The sequence below is a fragment of the Culex quinquefasciatus genome, chromosome 3, assembly GCF_015732765.1.
Source record: "Culex quinquefasciatus strain JHB chromosome 3, VPISU_Cqui_1.0_pri_paternal, whole genome shotgun sequence".
Classification (NCBI taxonomy): Eukaryota; Metazoa; Arthropoda; class Insecta; order Diptera; family Culicidae; genus Culex; species Culex quinquefasciatus.
The window spans coordinates 156288179-156311163 of NC_051863.1; the positions used below are offsets into that span (position 1 = coordinate 156288179).

General features: G+C 35.9%; 1 protein-coding gene and 1 long non-coding RNA gene across 2 annotated transcripts in view; one reads left to right on the plus strand and one right to left on the minus strand.

Annotated features, from left to right (window-relative positions):
• Positions 1–20492, plus strand: part of LOC6053962 — a 127221-nt gene extending 106729 nt beyond the window's left edge. Inside the window, 1 exon segment of the mRNA XM_038261720.1 lies at positions 20292–20492. Coding sequence (XP_038117648.1) covers positions 20292–20492 — 201 coding nt within the window.
• LOC119769413 lies at positions 14191–14504 on the minus strand. Its single transcript, XR_005278329.1, has 3 exons — positions 14478–14504; positions 14354–14424; positions 14191–14296 (listed from the first exon to the last, which is right to left on the minus strand). It is a non-coding gene; the product is annotated as an uncharacterized LOC119769413 (long non-coding RNA).
• Positions 20493–22985: the final 2493 nt, after the last annotated feature.

Sequence of the window (22985 nt, forward strand, 5' to 3'; positions counted from 1 at the left end):
CTTCTGGGAAGTCAGCATCAGCATCGGGAGCAAATTTGAAATCGAATTACTTTTGGAACTTCATAATTTTTAGGGGGGGGGGGGGTTGAAATAAAAAAAAGTGGCAGAATTCATGTTATATTGAAAAAAAATTGAATAGAGATTTCTTTGTCTTCTCTACAAAAAAATACAGTAAATAAAAATTCAAGTTCTTGATACCCTACTAAAAGTTTTCAAGGTCATTTCTTCGACATACATACTTCTTTCTCACCCTCTTAACTTGGCGGCACAAAGCTCTCGTTTAAACAGTAAACTTTCCACCATCCGTGCTTAAGCGACCAACAAATTTTCCCACGATTCAAACCTAAAGTTGAGGCTGAGAGCTTGTAGTCGTAGCAGAGTGAGGAGAGGGTAAGGTCACGAATTATTTTCGTGCTTGTCATACAAGTTTTCCGCTACATTTAATTTAATTTAAATCCTTTCCCAGGCCGGACTTTTTGCGCTGTTTGAGGAGTGGTGAAGCAAGGCAAAAAGTAGCAGCAGCGGAGAAAGCAAGCAAAGTAAACACAACAAACACAAAAAAAACTCCACGGCAAAAGCGAAAACAGCTGAAAAGCGCTGAGCTGAGGAGCAGCTGACAGAGTAGGAAGGGGGGAAGGTCCTTTTTGCTGGGGAGCTTTTGTGTTTGGTATTTTATTTTGCTCGCCGTTGAAATGGTGCGAGTTTGTGGTGGAGAGGGGGAATGTTTTGTACACTTTCAGATTATATTTCCACTTTCCACACAACTAAAGGACATGTGTAAACTAGAACATGACTCTGCGCTGTCACAAAAGGTACAAATGGAGAGCCGCTTTGGGTTACCGTTTTGTAGAAAATTAAAAGCACATTCATTTCACATATGAGCAATTCTCTACCAAAACGGGAAATGGATTTTATTTGTATTTTTTTATTTGGCTCAAACTTTGTGGGGGCCTTCCCTATGACCAAAGAAGCTATTTTGTGTGATTGGTTCACCCATACAAGTCTCCATACAATTTTGGCTGCTGTCCATACAAAAATGGTATGTAAATATTCAAACAGCTGTAACTTTTGAGTGAATATTCTGATCAATTGCAGATTTTTTTATCAACTTTTTTTTCACAAAAACTCAATTTCCCAAAATACATATTTTTTGATTTTCAAGATTTTTTGATATGTTTTAGGGGACAAAAATCCGCAACTTTTGAGCCATAGAGAAACATGGTCAAAAAATCTGCCGCCGAGTTATAAATTTTTGAAAAAATAGTGATTTTTGGAAAAATTGAAGTTTCATGCAAAAACAAGTTAGACATTATTTTTTAATGCAAAATTGAATTTGCAATCGAAAAGTACTTTGCAGATTTTTTGATAAAGGGCTCCGTTTTCAAGATATAGCCATGGAAAGTTTGATTTTAGCGATTTTTAAAAATAGTGACCATAAGTGACCATTTCTAAACATATTTTTTTTGGGAAGTCCAGAAAATATGCTATAAAATTGTCTAAGAGACATTGAAGATTGGACCTCGGGTTGCTGAGATAGAGCCGCTTTAAGAAAAAGAAAAACGAAAATTGAAGTTTTCTTAATGTCACCAAAATAACCCACCATTTTCTAATGACGATATCTTAGCAACTAATTGTCCGATTATCAATGTTAAAACATGAAACATTCGTAAAATTTTCCGATCTTTTCGAAAAAAATATTTTGAATTTTTAAATCAAGACTAACATTTTGAATGGGCCAAATATTGAATATTACGCCCATTTAAAATGCTAGTCCTGATTTAAAATTTTTTCTTAATTTTTTTCTCAAAAAAAAAAAATTAGGAACTGTCACTCATGGTCACTATTTTTAAAAATTGAAAAACTGCAAATATTTCGCTAAAATCAAACTCCGTTTTCAATATATAGCCACCAAGGCTATATCTTGAAAACGGATTCTATATCAAAAAATCTGTAAAGTACAGTCGACTCTCTGGTTGTCAATATCCAAGGGACCGTCGAGGAAGAGAATCATCAGTTTACAGAACGATGCAAAATGAAGACTCGATTGAAAATATTTTTTCTTGATACCCAGTTATGGGAGAGAATCATGGCAACATCCATCAAACAAAAACAAACTAATGTCAAACACCCTTCAAAGCTTCGTTTCGCCAAGAAAAATGTCTATGCAAGCCATGAGAAAGTGAAATTATTGACAATCGGAAGAGATTTTTAAAGCAAACAGAATCCAAGGGACCGTCGAGGAAGAGATCCTTCAAGCAAGGGAAAATATCGAGGAATGAAGATAATTGAAGTATGCAGATTGAAGGGACTGAAAAATTCATCGATAGATGGAGAATTATTGATATCGAGAAGATCGACAGCCAGAGAGTCGACTGTACTTTTCGATTGCAAATTCAATTTTGCATTAAAAAAATAATGGCAAACTTGTTTTTGCATGAAACTTCGATTTTTTCCAAAAATCACTATTTGCTCAAAAAATCATAACTCGGCGGCAGATTTTTTACCATGTTTCTCTATGGCTCAAAAGTTGCGGATTTTTGTCCCCTAAAACATATCAAAAAATCTCAAAAATCAAAAAATACATATTTTGGGAAATTGAGTTTAAGTAAAAAAAAGTTGATTAAAAAATCTGCAATTTTTTTTCGTGTGCCTTTTTTTTCTTTCTTTAAAGTCCTCAACAATACCTACAACTTTGCCGAAGACACCAAATTGATCAGAAAATTCACTCAAAAGTTACAGCTGTTTGAATATTTACATACCATTTTTGTATGGACAGCAGCCAAAATTGTATGGAGACTTGTATGGGTGAACCAATGACGCAAAATAGCTTATTTGGTCATAGGGAAGGCCCCCACAAAGTTTAATTCAAATCAAAAAATACAAAAAAAATGGTCGTAATCGGATGATTTCGTAGAGAGTTGCTCATTTTAATTTAGACAGTGGAATAACTTAAAGATTAACATTCAAATAGATTTTTACTGAGCACAAACATAAGAACCAACTTGCTTTTTTTTAAATTGACATGTTTGATTTGTAAGTGTAGTGTCCTTGTTTGAAAAAAGCTTTAAATTTAATATTTGAGGTGTTTATTGTTGCAAAGAATTGAAAACTCAAGTTTTATTAATTTTTTCAAGCAAGTTTTTTGAAGATTTTTTGAACAGTTTAATGAATGGATAACTTTGAATGTCTTTTTGAAATGAGAATAGTTTTGAACAGTCAAAAGGAAGTTTTTGAAAAAAAATTCTTTAAGACATTTTGTTAAAATATTTTCTAAATAATTATTCATGAACAATTCCAGCCCAAAACAGGAATTTTTAGGTATTTTTTTCTCGCCCCTCTCCGATTTCAATAAAACTTTGTAGACATGTTATCCTTCGCTTATATAAGCCATTTTTGTGTATATGGAGCCAGTTACACTCGATAATGACATTTGAGAAAGGTGTAAGTGTTTTAAATATTTTTGTATTTCGTAATTTAAATATTGCTGTATCTCGAAGCCGTTGCATCGTATCAAAAAGTGGTCAAAGACAAACTTGTAGGAAATTTGACGGGCTTTCCGAAAAAAATACACTGAAAGAAAAAAACACTCCACTTTTATGAGATTTATTGATTTTTGAGTTTAAAAGGCAAATTTTAAGGTGAGCCCACGATTTTTTTTCGTTCAAAATTTTTGTGAAAATTGCCTAAGATGTCACAAAAAGACTCACGAAAAATGCAGGATGGAGCAACTCACCTAAAAAAATACAAAAATCATTTACTGAAACTGTTTTTTTTAAGTGCTCTAAACGTCAAAATTTTCAAAAACCGAACACAACAGTCGATTCTCCAGACCCATAATTCTAATTGAAATGTGGTCACAGACAAACTTATGGGAAATTGGACGAGCTTTCCGGTAAAAATATTTTCGAGACTGAAAAATCAAGTCCGTCATATAGAAATTGCCAAAAACCATCAATAAACCTTTTTTTCAACATATTTATTTTTAAAACCGCAGTAACTTCACAAGGATTGGACTTAGGACAGTAGTCAATATGGAGACTCTTATGTAAAATTGTCTGGAGAATTGACTGTCGAGTTCGGCCTTTGAAAATTTTGACGTTTAGAGCACTTTAAAAAAAACAGTTTCAGTAAATGATATTTGTGTTTTTTTAGGTGAGTTGCTCCATCCTGCATTTTTCGTGAGTCTTTTTGTAACATCTTAGGCTATTTTCACAAAAAATTGAACGAAAAAAAAAATCGTGGGCTCACCTTCAAATTTGACTTTTAAACATAAAAATCAAAAAATCTCATAAAAGTGGAGTGTTTTTTTCTTTCAGTGTATTTTTTTCGGAAAGCCCGTCAAATTTCCTACACGCTTCAAGATACAGCAATATTTAAATTACGAAATGAAAAAATATTTAAAACACTTACGCCCTTCTCAAATGTCATTATCGAGTGTAACTGACCAGAAACCAAAAACTTATTTGATAAAAAATCAAAGATAATATCAATAAATTACTAAAAAATAGTTTTTTTTTAATATGAAGGTATTTATTGTGAAAATGATATGGACAAGAAACAAATTTGAGGCTTAAATTTCAAATTAAAAAAAAAAATGTGTAAAAAAATGGTTTTTACAAAGCATAAAAAGCAAAAACAAATCAATTCATTCTTAATAGTTAAGAATCGATTTTACTAGTTTTTTTTTTCTAATGAAAATATCAATTTTAAGCAATAGTTTGTTTTGCTGATATTTTTGGAAAATTGAGGAAGGGTAACGAGACAAACACTTAAAATGAAATTTGCAATTGCTTTTTTATTCAATATTGAATAAAAACAATCTCATTATCACTAAAGGGTTAACTGACGGCAACCCCTTCGGTGACACGCTTGGGATGTCGCAATATTGCCGTTTATGGAGATAATTTGAGCGTAAAAGAACGACTTCATAACATCTGGTCATTACTCAGCAGTCGCAACCCCTCACTCTCTCATTACAATGGAAGGGGCGGACCGTGCTTTCATTAAACGGAATCGGTTCTGCGGGTCGTTCTTCCGCGCTTTATAAATGCTTCCAGCCGGCTTGTCCCACTAGGGCACGGTTTGACATATTATTTTGCACTAAAATTTGTAATTTTCCGCGTTTTTCTTCTGCGCACGGTAATTTGCGAGTGAGCAGATTTAATTACTGATAAATTGGCGGTTGTTTGGGGTTGGTCGGAGACGACGCGGTGTAAATAATAAAAGCCGGCAAATTGGCTCGTTAAAAAGAGATTTACAACCGCGGGTGGGGTCGCGAGACGACTTGCATGGAAGAATCGAGCGCTATACTGCCCCCAGTAGGGTCATCAAAAGGGCGTGATTGGTTTTATTTGTTTAAATTTCATTTACTGTACAGACTTGTGGTCTTAATACCTTTGAAAAGCAAAATGAAAATAAATAAATGTTCACTAATGTTTGTCTTTTTTCCCCAAATAACACTGCAATCAAATAAATCGCCTTTCCCTCTTATCCAAATTACACACCAGCCATAAGGCGTCATCCATAAAGTATGTCACGCTCTAGGGGGAGGGTAGTCTGAGAAAGTGTGACATTGCGTGTTATAAGTAAAGGGAAAGCGTGACAAAGGGGGGGAAGGGGGGTAAATTTTGGCTGATTTTAGCGTGACGTACTTTATGGATGAAGCCTAAATGCTTCCCGCGGAACAAATTCAATTCATTAGCGAGCTTCAACGACGCCGGTGCCATCTCTTATTTTCGCTTTCACCCTTCTTCACCCAGTGAACTTGGCGCGACTTTCTGGCAACGCAACGTTTTACCAGATAATCCTCATTCAGAGAGAGAAAAAGGACACACGCGAGCGTGCAAAGATTGAAAGGATCCCCGTACTATTAACCTAAAAGCTATCCCCCTCTTTTCGCTGTATATTAGTGACACTTATGAGTGCTTGCGGAAAATCATCACCATGCTTTCCTCATTCATTTTTCGCAGTCACATTGTGTGGGGGAGTGAGGGAAAAGCGCACATACAAGCATTTTTTTTAAACACACATACGAAGTTTACCGCACACTCTTGTGGTGACATTCTTGAAAAGCTCAGAGTTGTGGACCTAAGAATGTTTTGGAATAGTCAAGGATTTGCAGAAAATTTAAATATTTTTTTTCTAATGAAAAATTTGATTAAAACATTGGTTATTAATGTTCATTTTATTTTATGTTTGAAGAATAATATAAGAGGTATTGGTTTTAAAGTTGAAATTAATATCATGAGATAATTATTGATAAGGCCGTCCCAAAAAAAAGAAAAGTTGTCAGTTGAGCACCGAAGCTCATCCCTAGAATGATAGATTAGGAACAATGTTTTCATACAACAAAAAATTCCCAAAAATGGTTTACAACTCGCGCGCGGAGTTTGAATGAAAAAAGGGCATTTTTCCAGTATTTTTCAGAAATGCGCATAACAATCATACTAAAGTCATTCAAATTTGGTCGCCTGTGGCTTCAAGTTATAGTTTAATGTCCCTGAACAAATTCCTGGACAGAAATAGTCTATAAAAGTTTGTGTTTGGGCATGGCAGGGCGTTTTAGAGAGAAAAATTTGTATTTTTTAGCCAAAAAATTTCAAAAATCACTCCTCAAAACGAACCAAAAAAAATTTGCAGCCAGAACTAATGCATTCAGCGTATGGGAAACTTTACGGAGATCATTTTGCTTTTTTTAACATTTAATTTTTGTCCACGCAAAGCCGAGATATTTGCATTTTAGTGAACAAAAAGTGACAAATTTTCAAAATTCTTGGTATTCAAGCGTTTTTAACATAAAACATTGGCTACTATGATTACAAATGGGAAGGCATATATTTTGGATATTTTTATTTTGCTCGCTTAAAAACGATAATTGGTTGTAACATTTAATGAAAAAACATTAGATTTTCTCACAATGTGACGTAAACGACATATTTATTAGTACTGCTCTGTGCTCTTCTCGATATGAACAAATAAAGCTCTAATGGGTAACTTTTTTTGAAAAAAATAAGTTTTTTATAAATGAAATTGTTTCATTCGAATACATAAAAAAATCACGTTTACAGCTTGGATATAAGAACTTTAATAAAATAAATTTTGATTTATGATTATTTGTCGTTTACGTCAATTTAAATTGGTAAAACAAATTTAAATTTTCAAACAAGATAAAATGTTCAATCTAAATATAACAGAAATTCTATTTTCAAGCCTAAAATTCAAAATATAAATGAATCTATCTACAATGTCTTTACCTGATAGAAAAATACTTATCTTAAGGCAGGGGTGCCCAACCTTTTGGCCCTGCGGGCAAGATCTGATTTTTCTGAAGCAGTGGCGGGCCGGAACCAATATTTTATAAAAATTGAAAAATCAAGTTAACTAAATTTGTTTGTATGATTGGGTTTTTTATACTAAATCAAAAAGAACTTATGTTCTAAATAAGATACATATACAGTTAAACCTCGCATATGCACCTCATATGGGGGTTTCTTATGCGAAGCACGCATATGCGAGGTACAGGGCTTATGGGATTTTGGCTATATGGGAGACATGGGCTATATTTTTATAAAAAATCAACTAAACTATACAAATTTATAGTGTTTTGGAATCGTTATGAAGTCAGCTATACAGCTACACCAAATTTACATGGTTTACGATGTTCTAGGTCATCCGAAACTTCGTCAAGTTAAGGCCTATGTGTTCAACGCCGTACAAGTATGAGGTAGGCGATTTGACTGTGGTTTTTGACCACAGATCATATCCGGATAACCTCAGGGAGGTTCAGGGACTAGTCTACCGATATGTGGTGATGTTCTGGGTCTTCTGTAGAGTCCCGGGAGGTACGACCGATGGGTCTACCGCCGTAACACGGCAGAGGTCGGTGGTTTTTGACCTCAGATCATATCCAGATAGCCTCAGGGAGGTTCAGGGACTAGTCTACCGATATGTGGAAATGTTCTGGGTCTTCTGTGGAGTCCCGGGAGCTACGCCTGAAGGGTCTACCGCCGTAACAAGTCAGAGGTCGATGGTTTTTGACCTTAGATAACATCCAGATAGCCTCAGGGAGGTTCAGGGACTAGTCTACCGATATGTAGTGATGTTCTGGGTCTTCTGTAGAGTCCCGGAGCTACGTCCGATGGGTCTACCGACGTAACACGGCAGAGGTCAGTGGTTTTGACCTCAGATCATATCCGGATAGCCATAGGGAGGTTCAGGGACTAGTCTACCGATATGTGGTGATGTTCTGGGTCTCCTGTAGAGTCCCGGAGTCACGGCCGATGACTCTACCACCGTAACATGATAGAGGTCTGAAGTTTTGACCTCAGATCATATTCAGATAGCCTCAGGGTGGTTCAGGGACTAGTCTACCGATGTGTGGAAATGTTCTGGGTCTTCTGTGGAGTCCCGGGAGCTACGCCTGAAGGGTCTACCGCCGTAACAAGTCAGAGGTCGATGGTTTTGACCTTAGATAACATCCAGATAGCCTCAGGGAGGTTCAGGACTAGTCTACCGATTTGTGGTAATGTGCTGGGTCTTCTGTAGAGTCCCGGAGCTACGGTCAATGGGTCTACCGCCGTAACAAGGCAGAAGTCGGTGGATTTTGACCTCAGATCATATCCGGATAGCCTCAGGAAGGTTCAGGGACCAGTCTACCGATGTGTGGTGATGTTCTGGGTCTTCTGTAGAGTCCCGGAGTTACCGTCAATGGGTTTATCACCGTAGCTCGATAGAGGTCGGTGGTTTTACCTCAGATAATATACGGATAGCCTCAGGGAGGTTCAGGGGCTAGTCTACCGATGTGATAGGTCTTTTGTAAGATCCCGGGAGGTACGTTCGATGGGTCTACCGCCGTAGCACGGTAGAGGTCGGTGGTTTTAGACCTCAGATCATATCCGGATAGCCTCAGGGAGGTTCAGGGACTCAGGGACCCCTTGCCTTGTTACGGCGGTAGACCAATCGGCCGTAGCTCCCGGGACTCTACAGAAGAACCAGCACATTACCACATATCGGTAGACTATAGTGACTGAATCTCCCTGAGGTTATCTGGATATGATCTGAGGTCAAAATCTACCGACCTCTGCCTTGTTGCGGTGGTAGAGCCATCGGCCGTTACTCCTGAGACTCTACAGAAGACCCAGCACAAAACCACAAATCGGTAGACTAGTCCCTTAACCTATCTGAGGCTATCCGAATATAAACTGAGGTCGAAAACCTCCGACCTCTATCTTGTTTCGGTGGTAGAGTCATCGGCCGTGACTCCCGGGACTCTACAGGAGACCCAGAACATCACCATATCGGTAGACTAGTCTCTGAACCTCCCTGAGGCTATCCGGATATGATCTGAGGTCAAAACCACTGACCTCTGCCGTGTTACGTCGGTAGACCCATCGGACGTAGCTCTCGGACTCTACAGAAGACCCAGAACATCACCACATATCGGTAGACTAGTCCCTGAACCTCCCTGAGGCTATCTGGATATGATCTGAGGTCAAAAACCACCGACCTCTGCCGTGTTACGGCGGTAGACCCATTGGTCGTACCTCCCGGGACTCTACAGAAGACCCAGAACATTTCCACATATCGGTAGACTAGTCCCTGAACCTTCCTGAGGCTATCTGGATATGATCTGAGGTCAAAAACCACCGACCTCTGCCGTGTTACGGCGGTAGACCCATCGGTCGTAACTACCGGGACTCTACAGAAGACCCAGAACATCACCACATACCGGTAGACTAGTCCCTGAACCTCCCTGAGGCTATCCGGATATGATCTGTGGTCAAAAACCACAGTCAAATCGCCTACCTCATACTTGTACGGCGTTGAACACATAGGCCTTAACTTGACGAAGTTTTGGATGACCTAGAACATCGTAAACCATGTAAATTTGGTGTAGCTGTATACCTGACTTCATAACGATCCCAAAACACTATAAATTTGTATAGTTTAGATGATTTTTTATAAAAATATAGCCTATGTCTCCCATATAGCCAAAATCCCATAAGCCCTGTACCTCGCATATGCAACTCTTGCGACAAAATCGAATCAGGTGGAATGACTCGTATATGCAAAGTTGCATATGCGAGGCGCTCTTATACGAGGTTTAACTGTATCATGATTTTAAGAATGAAAACAATTTTTTTTTCAAAAATGTGTTCATTTTACCTAGTTTAATTTTTAATTGTTTAAAATTGTATAGTTATTGTTTTTGACGATTGCAATTAAATACCTTGATATTTTTTTTAATAATCAAATTTCAATAGTCGTTACATTTTTTTAAATTTAATTTTCTCAACACTACAATATAAAAAAAATCAAAGAGACAAGATAAAATTTATTCAACCGCAATTTGGATTCGAATATCCTTTACAAAAAAAACTTTTTGCGTTTTTGTGCACCTTCATTCAAATATTTTAAAATAATTTTGAAATTTTTAAAAATATATATTGAATTATATTTAATTCGTTATTCTTCGAAATTCAAAGTTTATGAAAAAATATTTTTCTGCTTCCTAATTTCTTTTAAATATTTTTAAAATATTTGCAGTGATCTAATTTCAGTATAAATAATTTGCTTTTTAATGTTAAAATAAAAAAACTTTATCACAGAAAAGTTGTTCAGGAAAATTACATAAGTATTTGATTCTTTACTCATTTAAAAAAATAGAAAATATAAAAAACTTCAATTTGAAGTAAACACAGTTAAAACTGAAAGAAATTTAAATTAAGTGTCGTTTTGTCAAGCTTTTTGTACATTTTTAGTTAACAATCCAAGTTTTTTCATAAATTTCACTATTTTTCGAAATGGATAATTTTGTTTTCTAGCACCATTTTTCACATTAAAAATATCAATATTGAAATTATAAGATTTAAATTCAAACATGAAGTTTTATAATATGTTGAATTTTGATCTCAAGCTTATTTTTTTAATTCAGACGATCATTTTTTTTATTTGATATTTCATGAACAGCCTTAAGGGCCGGTCATAGTAGTATGTTGAAAAGCCGTCGCGGGCCGGATGAAATAGCTTCAAAAGCCAGATTCGGCCCGCGGGCCGGACGTTGGGCAGGCCTGTCTTAAGGCCATAATTTTTTTTCGAAACAGTTTTCGAATTTTCAACCAAAAGTTTAGATTTTGCAATACTTTTTTTGTTTTTTTTTTTTTTCGGGTAAATGTGATAGAAAGAGGAGGGGTAAGTATCGAACTACGAACAAAAAAGCTATCTTTCTTTTATTAATTTTAACTTAAAATTTGAATTCTGTGTCCTCATTTTAGTTAAATTTCATTACTTAAAAATCACCGAATGCATTTTTGACCTATAACATTTTTGAAAACACCAAACCTATTAGAAAATCCCTTCCAAAGTTACTCATTTCGAAAAATGTGTTCCATTTTTGGTAAGGACAACTGCCAGAAATATAACATTCAACTGAATAATTGGTTAATTTGAAGGCATTCCACACCAATGCACCAAGGGGTTTCCAGCATCAAGGATTACTGACCAGTCTAAATGGAATTACCACGATTACTGACAATATGTCATGAATTACTTTGATTTCCCAGAATTACTTGGGATTTCCAGAAACCACGCAGAATTGCTCAAATTTATAAAAATAACTTGAAATTACTGCCTAGCTTCCAGCATATTGAGAATTGGATCGAATGATAGCTGTCAAATGCACAAAACCACGTGCTTGGCAATAGTACGTCCATTCCGGGAATTTCCGGCACAAAATTCCCGGGATTTTTATATGTTGTACGGGAATTTCGAAATTAAACAAAAATCATTATTTGGCCTGGAAACTACATTAGTATTACAATTAATAAGTTAAAACTTTTCTAAAATTTTACATAAATTGGTACCATTTTATTTGTTGTCATTTTTGATTTTAGACATCTTAAACCAATTTTCAAGCTTCAAAAATAAATATTTATAAGATACTTATTTAATTTGAATTAGAAATGTGGTGCATATATAATTCAAAGCACAACAGAGAACAGCAAAAAATTGTTTAACACTGGAACGCCCAACGCATGTCCAACTTACACAGACGCCCAAGCCTCCCAAAAAAGGAGGAACAGTAACTTCAACTCACTGGTTCTCGGGCATTACTTTACCTTTTTTAAAACGACTTCCGCCGCGAAATTTCTGGCGATTTTTTTTACATGCGAAAAAAAAAAAGTTGGAACGATGTTTTTGATCGCAAAAATTACAGATTTGATCGAATTAAGTTCTGCAAAGTTCTATAATCATCTAAACATCTAACAAATCACTGGAAAGAAGAATCATCTTGATTAGTTGAGTTATGCCCAAGAACCAGCGAGTTGAAGTTACCGTTCCAACTTTTTTGGAGCCTTGGGCGTTGGAATGTTAAGCTATCTAAAAACTGCTATCCTTGTTTAGATTGATATTAATAGTATTGAGCTAATTCTATAAATTTAAAGCTTGAAAAACATAACAAATATAAAGAAAACATAGATTTTATTACTTTTTCAAAAACTAAAAACTTCCCGGGAATAAATAAATATTTTTAACTCAAAACCTGGGAAAATTAGACGTCCTGCTTGGAAATCCTCGAACAAGTTGGTAAATATCAACATCATTTTGAAAACTGATTTTGGCGTTTGATTGCATTTAAAATTCAAAGCACAACAAAGAACAAAAAAAATCTTCAAAACTATCTAAAAGTGCTATCCCTGTTTAGATTGATTTTAATAGTATTGAGCTAGTAATTTGATTTTTAAAAACATAACTAATATATAGAAAACATAGATTTTACGACGTTTTCAAAAAAAATCCCGGGATAAAAAATATATTTTTTCCGTTTTCCGGTAAACTCAAAACCCGGGAAAATTGGACGCCCTACTTGGAAATCATCGAATAATGTGGTAAGCATCAACGTCAGTTTGACAACTGATTTTGACGTTTGAGTGTTTTTCATCCGAATACATTTGAATTAGAGAGCATCCAAATTGGCGGACATTTCGAATCCGCTCTGTACTTCTTACAACCATAAAAAGCATCAAGGAAAAGCAAAATGCATTCTGCCGATTTACCTTTAAATAATTACTAGTAGTTACGTTACTTGAGCTAATGGGAAATACACGAATTACTGAGTAACTATGGAATTACTCGAATTACTACGGAATTACTAGGTAATTCCAGAATTATAGAAATTACTGCAGAATTGCGGAGTAATTCTGGAATTACTGAATTACTTACGCAAAATCCGAATGATCCCGTACTAGCTGTAACTTTGGTTTCATACATGAAAATTAATAGGCAATAAATAGAATTATAAAAGGTTTATCGAAATTATCTTTTTAACAGTTATTTTTTATTATTTTATTATTTTCTGAAGTTTGTTTTCACAAACAAGAATCATGAAATTACCAGGATTACTGGGATTATTAGGAATTACCAGGATTACTCTGGAATTACTCAGTGAATCCGGAATTACAGAATTACTTGCTCAAATTCCAAGTAATTCCGGATTAGTGACCAGTCTGACACGATGCTGGAAACCCCTAATGCACAGTGGTCCGAAACCGAAATCTAGCGTGACAAAATTGATAGCGGCCACACGTTAAGATTTAGAGCTTTGGTGTCTTCGGGACAAATGATCAGGGTCAATTGGGGCATCTTTTGGTATGGTGGACATTAGGGTGGTCCAAATTTTAGGGTGGTTCAGAATTTTTATTTTGGCAGGATGACGAGATAGCGCTTTGGTGTCTTCAAAAAAGTTGTAGAGAACACCATTTTGAGCAACTTTGCTCAAGAGCACAAAGCTCTTTCTTCAAACGGGAAGTTTTAGAGCCATTTTTGTAATTTAGGTTGAAGTGTTTATGAAAAAATGAGTTTTTTGAATTTATCAACTCAGGCTTGTGTCGTAGCGAGTTGGTGTCTTCTAGACATTTGTAGAGCTTGTCAAAACACACATTTATCTTCCAAGAGAGCAAAAATCGGACCTTTAAAACGAAAGTTATAGCCAAAATATGACGAAAAAGACGCCATTTTGAAATGTGAATAACTCGAAAAGGTGGTGGTACACATTCTAGAGTACATGTGCTGAAAATATCTCGGAGGTCTTTTTTGTTTAACTTATTTAATCTCAATTTGAAAAGGGGCCATCCACAAACCACGTGGACACCTCAGGGAGGGGGGTTTGGCGATTCCTGAAATATATAATATTTATCTTTCTGGTTTTGGCGAGCAGTCTTGTCGAAAAAGAAAAACAGATTTTCTCTACTTCACCGACGTTTCGGCCTTTATTTTGAGGCCTTCTTCAGGGGGTTTACTAAAAATGTCAAGCTTTTACAATTTGTGTGTGTTTGGTTGTGTTTTGTGTACTTACTAGTTGTCTGTTTCTTGTCAAAAATGTTTTAGTCCTATTGTTAAACTGTCCTTTACGTTTGCTGCACATCACTGTTTAAAGAATTAATTTAATATTGTTTTGTAAACTATTGTTAAATACGAACATGTTTGTCCAAATAAATTGTTGTAAATAACATTCAACTGCTGGGTCACTTTGTACTGTACAACGTCTAATTGCTAACTGTCAGGTGGATTGGTTCAGTTGTGATTGTGTTGTGTGTTTTGTGGTTTTGTTTTGGTTTTGTGTTTGTGTAGGACATGTAGTATTCCAGCGTATGTGCTGTTCAGGCCATCGGTGTCGGTCCTCTTGTTGACTGTGTCAGCTGTGTTGTGGATCCAGATCATCTCCAAGAGAGGGAGAGATGATCTCTTGAAGGATTGGTCCAGTATCTTGGCTTGTGTTGTATCGAACCGGTGGCCGGTATCGATACAATGGGACACAAGCGCGGTTTTTTCCTTGTGAGCCTGAACCTCTACGTCGGTGTACGTGTGGCCGGACTGGATCAGCTGATCCAGTTTGTTTACATCGCGGCGATGGCCAGACAGCCTGTTTTTGAGCAGGTTGCTGGTCATGCCGATGTATCTACACTCACACTGGTCACATTTGATGCAATAGATCACGTTGTGTTTTTTAGTAAACCCCCTGAAGAAGGCCTCATAATAAAGGCCGAAACGTCGGTGAAGTAGAGAAAATCTGTTTTTCTTTTTCGACAAGACTGCTCGCCAAAACCAGAAAGATTAAAAATAATCAGTCGTTGCGAACCCGGATTATAATATTTATGTATTTTTTATACTTTTATATTTTATTTTTTATGTATTTTTTTAGGTCCTAAACTACGCTAAAGTGATTTAGAATTTTTAAATTCAAGATGGTGGCGAAAAAGCGATGATGAAAAGTTGATAAATATATTTTGATACTGAATAAGCAATAATGAGGTCACAAAAAATGTTCGTGATCGAAACATCTGATAATTGGGGCTTCGAACAGTTGAGTCTGAAGCGATTTTTTTGTAAATCTTTTTAATAAGTTGAACATAGTTCACTTAATTCTCAATTCAATTTTAACTATCGCGCTTCTACGCTGTAACCTTAAAACAGTTTTTAAAACTTAAAGAATAAACCTTTTCGCAAAAAAGTGCAATCTTAACCCCAATAACAGGCACCAAGGGAGGAGGGTGTGAAATTAAGATTCATCGCCAGTATTAAAACAAATGGCTTGAATTAAAGACGCAATTTTGTGCCCACCTAAAAACGTCAAGCTGTCTTTCCTCTTCGTTCATTTCGCAATGTTGTTGGCTGGCAGCAACTCGAAAGGCGTGTCCGCGTGTGTATGGTTCGCGTTAACGGGGCTCTTGCTTGACAGCCACACACCAACTACCTTCCGAAGAAGATCGAAGAACGGTTTCTCACCGGTGAGGAACACCCCCAGATGCACTTGAAACCCTTTGGAGGACCGGTATAGGAATTTTTGAATTATATTTGTTGTGTTGAAGATCATATTGGGAAACCATTTTATGCAATAAAGAGATAGAAAATAGTTTAAAAACATCCGAATTTTCTCATTTCTGAGTTAAAAAATTAAGAGTCTTTCTTTCGTGGGAAATTTAATTTACTTTCCAAATCTGACGTAACCTAGAGTCATTAAAAACATTTTTTTTAAATAACGATTTTTTTAAACTTTAAACATCTGTTTTGTGCTATTGAATTTTATCTTCAGAAATTAAAAAAAATATTGAAATAATTTACTGATTTTTTTGTTTTAAGAGATCATGGCATTTTATTGAAATATTTTTTTTAGCAACAAACATCCTTTAAAAGTTCATTACCGTGCTCCACAAGGGCCACCCCACTAAAATATACAGTTTTAAGTCACCAAAGCCCCAGACCTCAGCCTCAGCAGCGCCAACGCGAGATACAATCGGAGACGAAAGTAGCGAAAAAATCCACCCAGAACCGGTTAGTGATGACAACAGGCAAACCTACCTACACAATTCTGTTTTCTTTCTCTTTGCGATCTTCTTCTCGAACAACGCCAGATCTCTGCAACGCAATACAATTTTGCACTCTGCAGCATCAGCTTCACCTAGTGCAAGTGCACCGAAGACTATGGATAGTGTGTGCTTTAGAAAGCTTCAACTTGGGAAGAATGTAGCGGAACTTGACGATCTGCGGTTTAAAATTGAAGCTTTTTCGACTAGTTCAGTTTAATTGTAGAAATAGATTTTAAGAAAAATTGCCCAATGTTGCATTAAGACGCATTACAAATTTTGATCACCTCACAATGTGACCAAGGTTTACGATTTAGAAGAACCGTTACGATCTCGGATTTGGTGCTGCAGGGTAGATTTCGCAGCAGGTTGCAGCGAAAACATGCAATTTTGACCTGGATCTTGCACCGCGAAAGGGGTTGTAGATGCGAGTTCGATATGCGCTTAAAGATCTGGTAGGGCGTTTCCAGCCGGAGTCGTAAAAGGGGTACTAGAATGGTGCCCTTAGGTCATTTCTTAGGTTTTAATTCAAAAGAGGTGTTTGATCGGTATCTTGGACATGTGTCTGAGAGTATAAGCGATCTGTTGTTGGAGTTTTGTGCCCTATGGCTATTTTAGGTATTGTTCAATGTGTTGGTCTAGATTTTAGAGTTTTACCATGATCAATCATATTGGCTTGTCTGAAGCAACAGTTATCTCAAGATCTAGAACAAGTTCGTAGTGTTTTTTTAAAGCAATTCTTAAATTTCAAGCACAGTGTATATTGTTTTCTAAAAAAAAAATCTGAAGTGTGGTTCCAAACTCCATTTTTGTCCCATTTCTGTGTTCCATAACAATAAAATTTGAATCCGAACTCCTCCGTTCCTAAGCATTAGCAATTTAAAGTATTTTCTCAGGCTTGAACAAGCTTTGCAAAAAAAGATCATTTTAGTTTTAAAAAAAGTTTTAAATAAATCGATTAAATCAACCATATCCTGTTTTATTTCCAATTCTTTCACGAAGAATCTATATTTTGGAAATACAGTTAGTCAGTTTTAAATTAAAAATACTAATTTCTTTTCAAAAATGCGTTTTTTTTTCGAAGGTACTCAATTTTTTATAATCTAATTATAAAATAACGAATCGAAATTTTGATGCATTTTCACTTTATTAGAGCTTTTTTGTAAATAAAAAAAATACCGTATTTTTCGAAAATACTCTATTTTTTATAATTTGCAATGATACCCATTCAAATGAAGTGATATTTGCTATACACTTTTACATTATTAGATTTTTTTAATCTAAAATTTTCACATTTCACATACCGTATTTTATCGAAAGTATTAAAATTTTCATAGTTTTCTATTTGATACCTAAACAAAGCGAAATTGTGTATGCTTTTTTGCTTCAAAATTTTCGCCATATACCTATTTTTCGATCAAACTCAAATTTTCATAATGGTCAGTATGGGTATCAAACGAAACGAAATTTGTTATGCTTTTTTACATTATTAGACTTTTTTTTATAAAATACTCAAATTTTCACAAAGTGGCATATTTTTATAAACGTATTCGAAATTTGCAAGCGAAATTTTATGAGCATTTTCACTTTATTATAGGTTTTGCCTTCCTCACCTTACGGAGGAAAGGCTATAAAATCACTCGAAAAACGAAATTCTCAATTTGACCTCCTAGACCCACCATCATGTATACATATCGACTCAGAATCAAATTTTGAGCAAATGTCTGTGTGTGTGGTTGGATGTTGATCAAAAAAATTTGCACTGGATTATCTCGGCACTGGCTGAACCGATTTGGACCGTATTGGTCTCATTTGATCCGTATTGGGATCCCATAAGTTGCTATTGAAAATGAAAAAGTTTAGTTAAGTACTTCAAAAGTTATGCTAAAAAAACGATTTTAGCAAAAGTCCGGAAGATTGTAAAAAGGGTGGTTTTTGTAAGAAACCTCGCCATGTGATACATTTTTAGAAAGGTATTCGTAAGACCTTTTCAACGAACTCAAAAGGTTGAAGATCTGACAACCCTATCAAAAGTTATAAGCACTTAAGTGTTATTTATGAACTTTTGGAGGCCGGATCTCAGATATTTTGACAAAAACGTTGTCCGAATCTATCATGCGACCTGTCGTTGGATAGGTAATCAAAAGACCTTTTTAACGAGTTCTGTAGATTGAAGATCTGACGATCCTATCAAAAGTTATAAGCACTTAAGTGTTATTTATGAACATTGTGGAGGTCGGATCTCAGGTATTACCTAGCATTACACTCTAATTGTGAGGAAGGCACCAACCACCTAATGGTGGATTAAGTAACGTTTTTTGTTAGAATATCAAATTTTACACAAAATACGGTTTTTTTAAATACTCAAATTTTCATAATTGGCAATATGGGTATCAAAGTAGGATGTGACTTTTTGGCGGGCATTCAGGGTTTGTTCGTGGGCATACTGAGTCTAAATCCCAAATATGAGCTTGATTGGACGTAACAGGAGCTGGCGCTCCGCCCTTCAATTTAAATGGGATTTAACCCGTAAAAAGATTTTTCAAAAATGTCACTTTTTGAGGCATTTTGCCACCAATGCGTTTAAAAAACATCACTGGCGTGTTGGCCAGATCCTTGCGCATCTTTTGGTATATATAACATTGGAGCATCCTGGTACAGACCTTCAAAGTTTGGCATTTTTCGAAAAATCGGCCCCGGCAAAAAAGATATGCGTCGCACCTCGCGACGCCCGAGACGCCATTTGATTTTGCTGGGACCGATTTTTCGAAAAAATGCCAAACTTTGAAGGTCTGTACCGAGCTCCAGGATGCTCCAAACTTCAATGTTATATATACCAAAAGATGCGCAAGGATCTGGCCTACACGCCAGTGATGTTTTTGTAAACGCATTGTGGCCAAAATGCCTCAAAAAGTGACATTTTTGAAAAAAATCTTTTTTTACGGGTTAAATCCCATTTAAAATTGAAGGGCGGAGCGCCAGCTCCTGTTACGTCCAATTAAGCTCATATTTGGGATTTAGGCTCAGTATGCCCACCGGAACAAACCCCTGAATGCCCGCCAAAAAGTCATTTTTGTTACACTCTAGTATCAAACGAACTAAAATTTCGAATGCATTTTCACTTAATTTTTGTTTTTGTAAAACACAAAACATCGTAATTTTATATAATTGTCAAATTTCCGTTATTTGCAATATGGGTATCAAACGAAACAATTTTTTTCTGAAGCATACAAAATTTCACTTCGTTTGATATCCATTTGATCCGTTTGATTGCATATTTTGAAAATTTGAGTATTTAAAAAAAAACTAAATTTTGTGAAAAATTAAGTAAAATTATGTTTCACAAGAATATTAATTAAATTTAATAAAATTGTGTTTCACAAGAATATAGTTAAAGTGAAATTGCATTCAAAATTTCGCTAAATGAAATAAAATTAATAATGTAAAATGCATTCAAAATGTCACTTCGTTTGATACCTATTGGGTATGTTAAAAATGTGTATTTGCCTTATTTAATATTAAAATATGGAAATTAATCTAAATAACAAATCTTTAGAACAAGTGAATTTTAAATTGGTAGCAAGAGGAAACAAAATGAAAATGAATATTTAACGAAAATAAAAACATTTCAAATCCATGATTGAATTATTTGACATATTTTGGAACTAAAACTAAAAAATGGACCTCACAATCAGGGACTGCATGTTTCTTGAAGGGACTGAAAAATTTATTGACAACTGGAGCAATATTGATATCGAGAAAATCGACAGCCAGAGAGTTGACTGTGTCTAGAATCCAATCACAACATATATTTTGCCATTGAATGTTGCACTGGTATACCAGCTCGGAGAATGTGCCCTAAAAAAAGTAATCTTTTCGATCAAACAAAATTTACTACAATGTTTCTCTTTCCCTTCCCTTTTTTTCCAGTGCATGACGGCGTACGTCGAGTTCGAGATCTCCGAGGGTGCGTACGAGGTGTCCTGCCCGGATGCGATGTGCCCCGCCCAGGGCATCATCACGATCAGTGAAATCACGACACTGGCCTCGGCCTCGCTGGTGGAAAAGCACCACCGGTATCGACTGAACAGGGGTAAGTTCCATCTGAGGGGCATCATGCAATTATTTTAATTACGATTGTGAATATTTAATTGTTGTTTCCAAAATAAAATGAAAAACACAATTCTCGAACAATTAAAAGTGAATAAATCTTCGTTCGTGTCAATTGTTTTAAAATTACTTAAGTTCAATTACCCAACCCAACACCCACACGTCAGCGGTGCATCAATTTCATTACACAATGTCGCTCATTACCAATTGCACAACATGGAAATGCAATTAAAATCCCGGCACCACACAACCAGGTACTGGAACCTATTTACGAATTGCAACAATGTAGCAACGCGCTGTAATATCATTCCAACGGCATCTCCCTTTCGGCGAGAAGGTTCTGATGACAAAATAATTGTTTTTCAGCACACAAACACAAACTCTCGCACACGGTGGGTTACGGTATCGAATTTAATTGCCATTTTGCTCGCTGGCTTCCTCTTGTAATGGGCGCGGAAAAATTTATGGGCTGAACTTTGCCACCTTGGGCATGGCCAAAACGAGCATCCGAGGAGCGGCTCGTTATCGTGGGGGCTTTTACTCGGGCAGGAATTTTGAATCACTGTTTCCTTCTTGTGGGTTTGTAGGGGAAGCTGGAACTTTGTTCTAAGATTTGCTAACTTGTTAAGATGAAATTTTATGTTGTATTATTTTATTGATTGTTTTGCAAACTGTTTGCTGAATAATTACAACAAATAAGAATAAATCAAACATACTTTTTATCAACCTTCATGACTGTTTTCAAATTTGTCTGAAATTTCTTAATTGGAAAAATAGATGAATAAGTATAAATCATGATCCAGCTGTATTTTTTGGTGAAGTTCGATATGTATTTGGAATGCTGCCTAATTTTGTGAAGCCTAAGTACAATTTTTAAATTACAAAAAGGTAAAAAAAATCAAATAAAACAAATTAAGGGGAGCCAAGCTTAACTGTAAAAAAATCATTTCGTTTCTAAAAATTGTGTTGCTACAAGGAGACCCAGAAATGGTTCAATTCATTGAATATTAATGTTTGGAACTGAGCAATTTTTCATGAAAACCAACATAGATATCATTTTTTTGATTTAATTATAACTTTCCAAGAGGCTTTCCTATTTCCATTTTTCATAATTGTTTTGCCCATTAAAGTCTCGGATTTCTAATGTCAAATACGAATTTGGGTGTTGAATAGACGAAATGCGTAACGTGATTTTCGAATGCTCCCCACTGCTGCAGCTGCGAAACAGCTGTAAACGTAAACAAAGTAGAATGCTATGTTCAAGCTCAAGCGTGACTTTTTTTTTTGTAGCTAAAGTGATTTGTTTTCAAACATTGTGGGTCTGTTGAAGCTAACTTTTCGTTGAAAAATGAAGTGTTTCGCGCGTTTTTGTTCTTACACCAAGTGATGGGCGGCCAAAAGAGGCCTTTTTCGTTTTCCGCGTGACGTTGAATTGCGTCGGAAGTGGGTGGAGTTTTGTGAATCTGAGGAGCCACCGAATGGAAGTTCGAGACTGTGTAGTGCTCATTTTGAATCCAAACACACCGTCTGGAAAAACAAGGAGCAAGTTTTGTACACTAAGAAGGATGCAGTGCCAACCATCCGGGCGGAGTCAATAGACGAAGAAAGCTTCCGGATGGACACGGAAGAGGAATCGATCGAGGAGGAGGATACTTGCGGCCAAGAGGACGATTCAATGGAGGAAGAGTGGCTTGAAGATGAATGGGTGGATGTTTCTCGCAGTGAATGTTGTTCCAACGAACTTGAAATTTTGCATGTTTCCTACGCGGAAGTGAATTCTGTGATAAATGATCTACAAGAGGAAGTAAAGAAATTGCAGTATCTTAATGATGATTACAAAAGGTTAATTTGTTTAGAATTTTATTATCTGTTTATTTTATAAATACATTCTGTTTATTTAAGGAAATGTTCAAAAATAACCTTGCAATTGAAGAAATTAAAGAAAAAATATGAACTTGCCTTGTGCCACAATCGGAGACTGAAGAAGAGGTCAGGACTTTATAACGATCAACTACAAATGTTCAACCAAGACCAAAAAGGTCAGCTGTCGGGAAGGGTTCAACGGGTAAAAAGTGGAAAAGTGGTAAAGGATACAATGAACTACTGAAGATCGGATACCCACTTCCGTGTACGAGGACGTTGTGCCAATATGTGGAAGGATTCAAGCTACTTCCGGGTAGATCAATGCTGAGATTGCTGAGCTGATGTTCATGCTTATTTTCATTTGATAATGAAGCACTTTTTAACTATGCATGGTGCCAGTTAATTTACCAAAATGTCATAACCTTAAATCCAAATTGATTAAATACTTTATTCGACACTCCATTCAATGTATGCAACAGACAAAAAATCAAAAAAAGTCGCTTCGACAGCGGATCAATAAATAAATGTTGATGAGTGAACAAGATCTTTTTTTTATTTATTTCAGTTCAGCATGTTTAAATTTTGTCTAAACAAAAAAATATCATCCTGCTCCAGCTTCTCCAAACATAAGACCCAAACGAATCCAAAAAC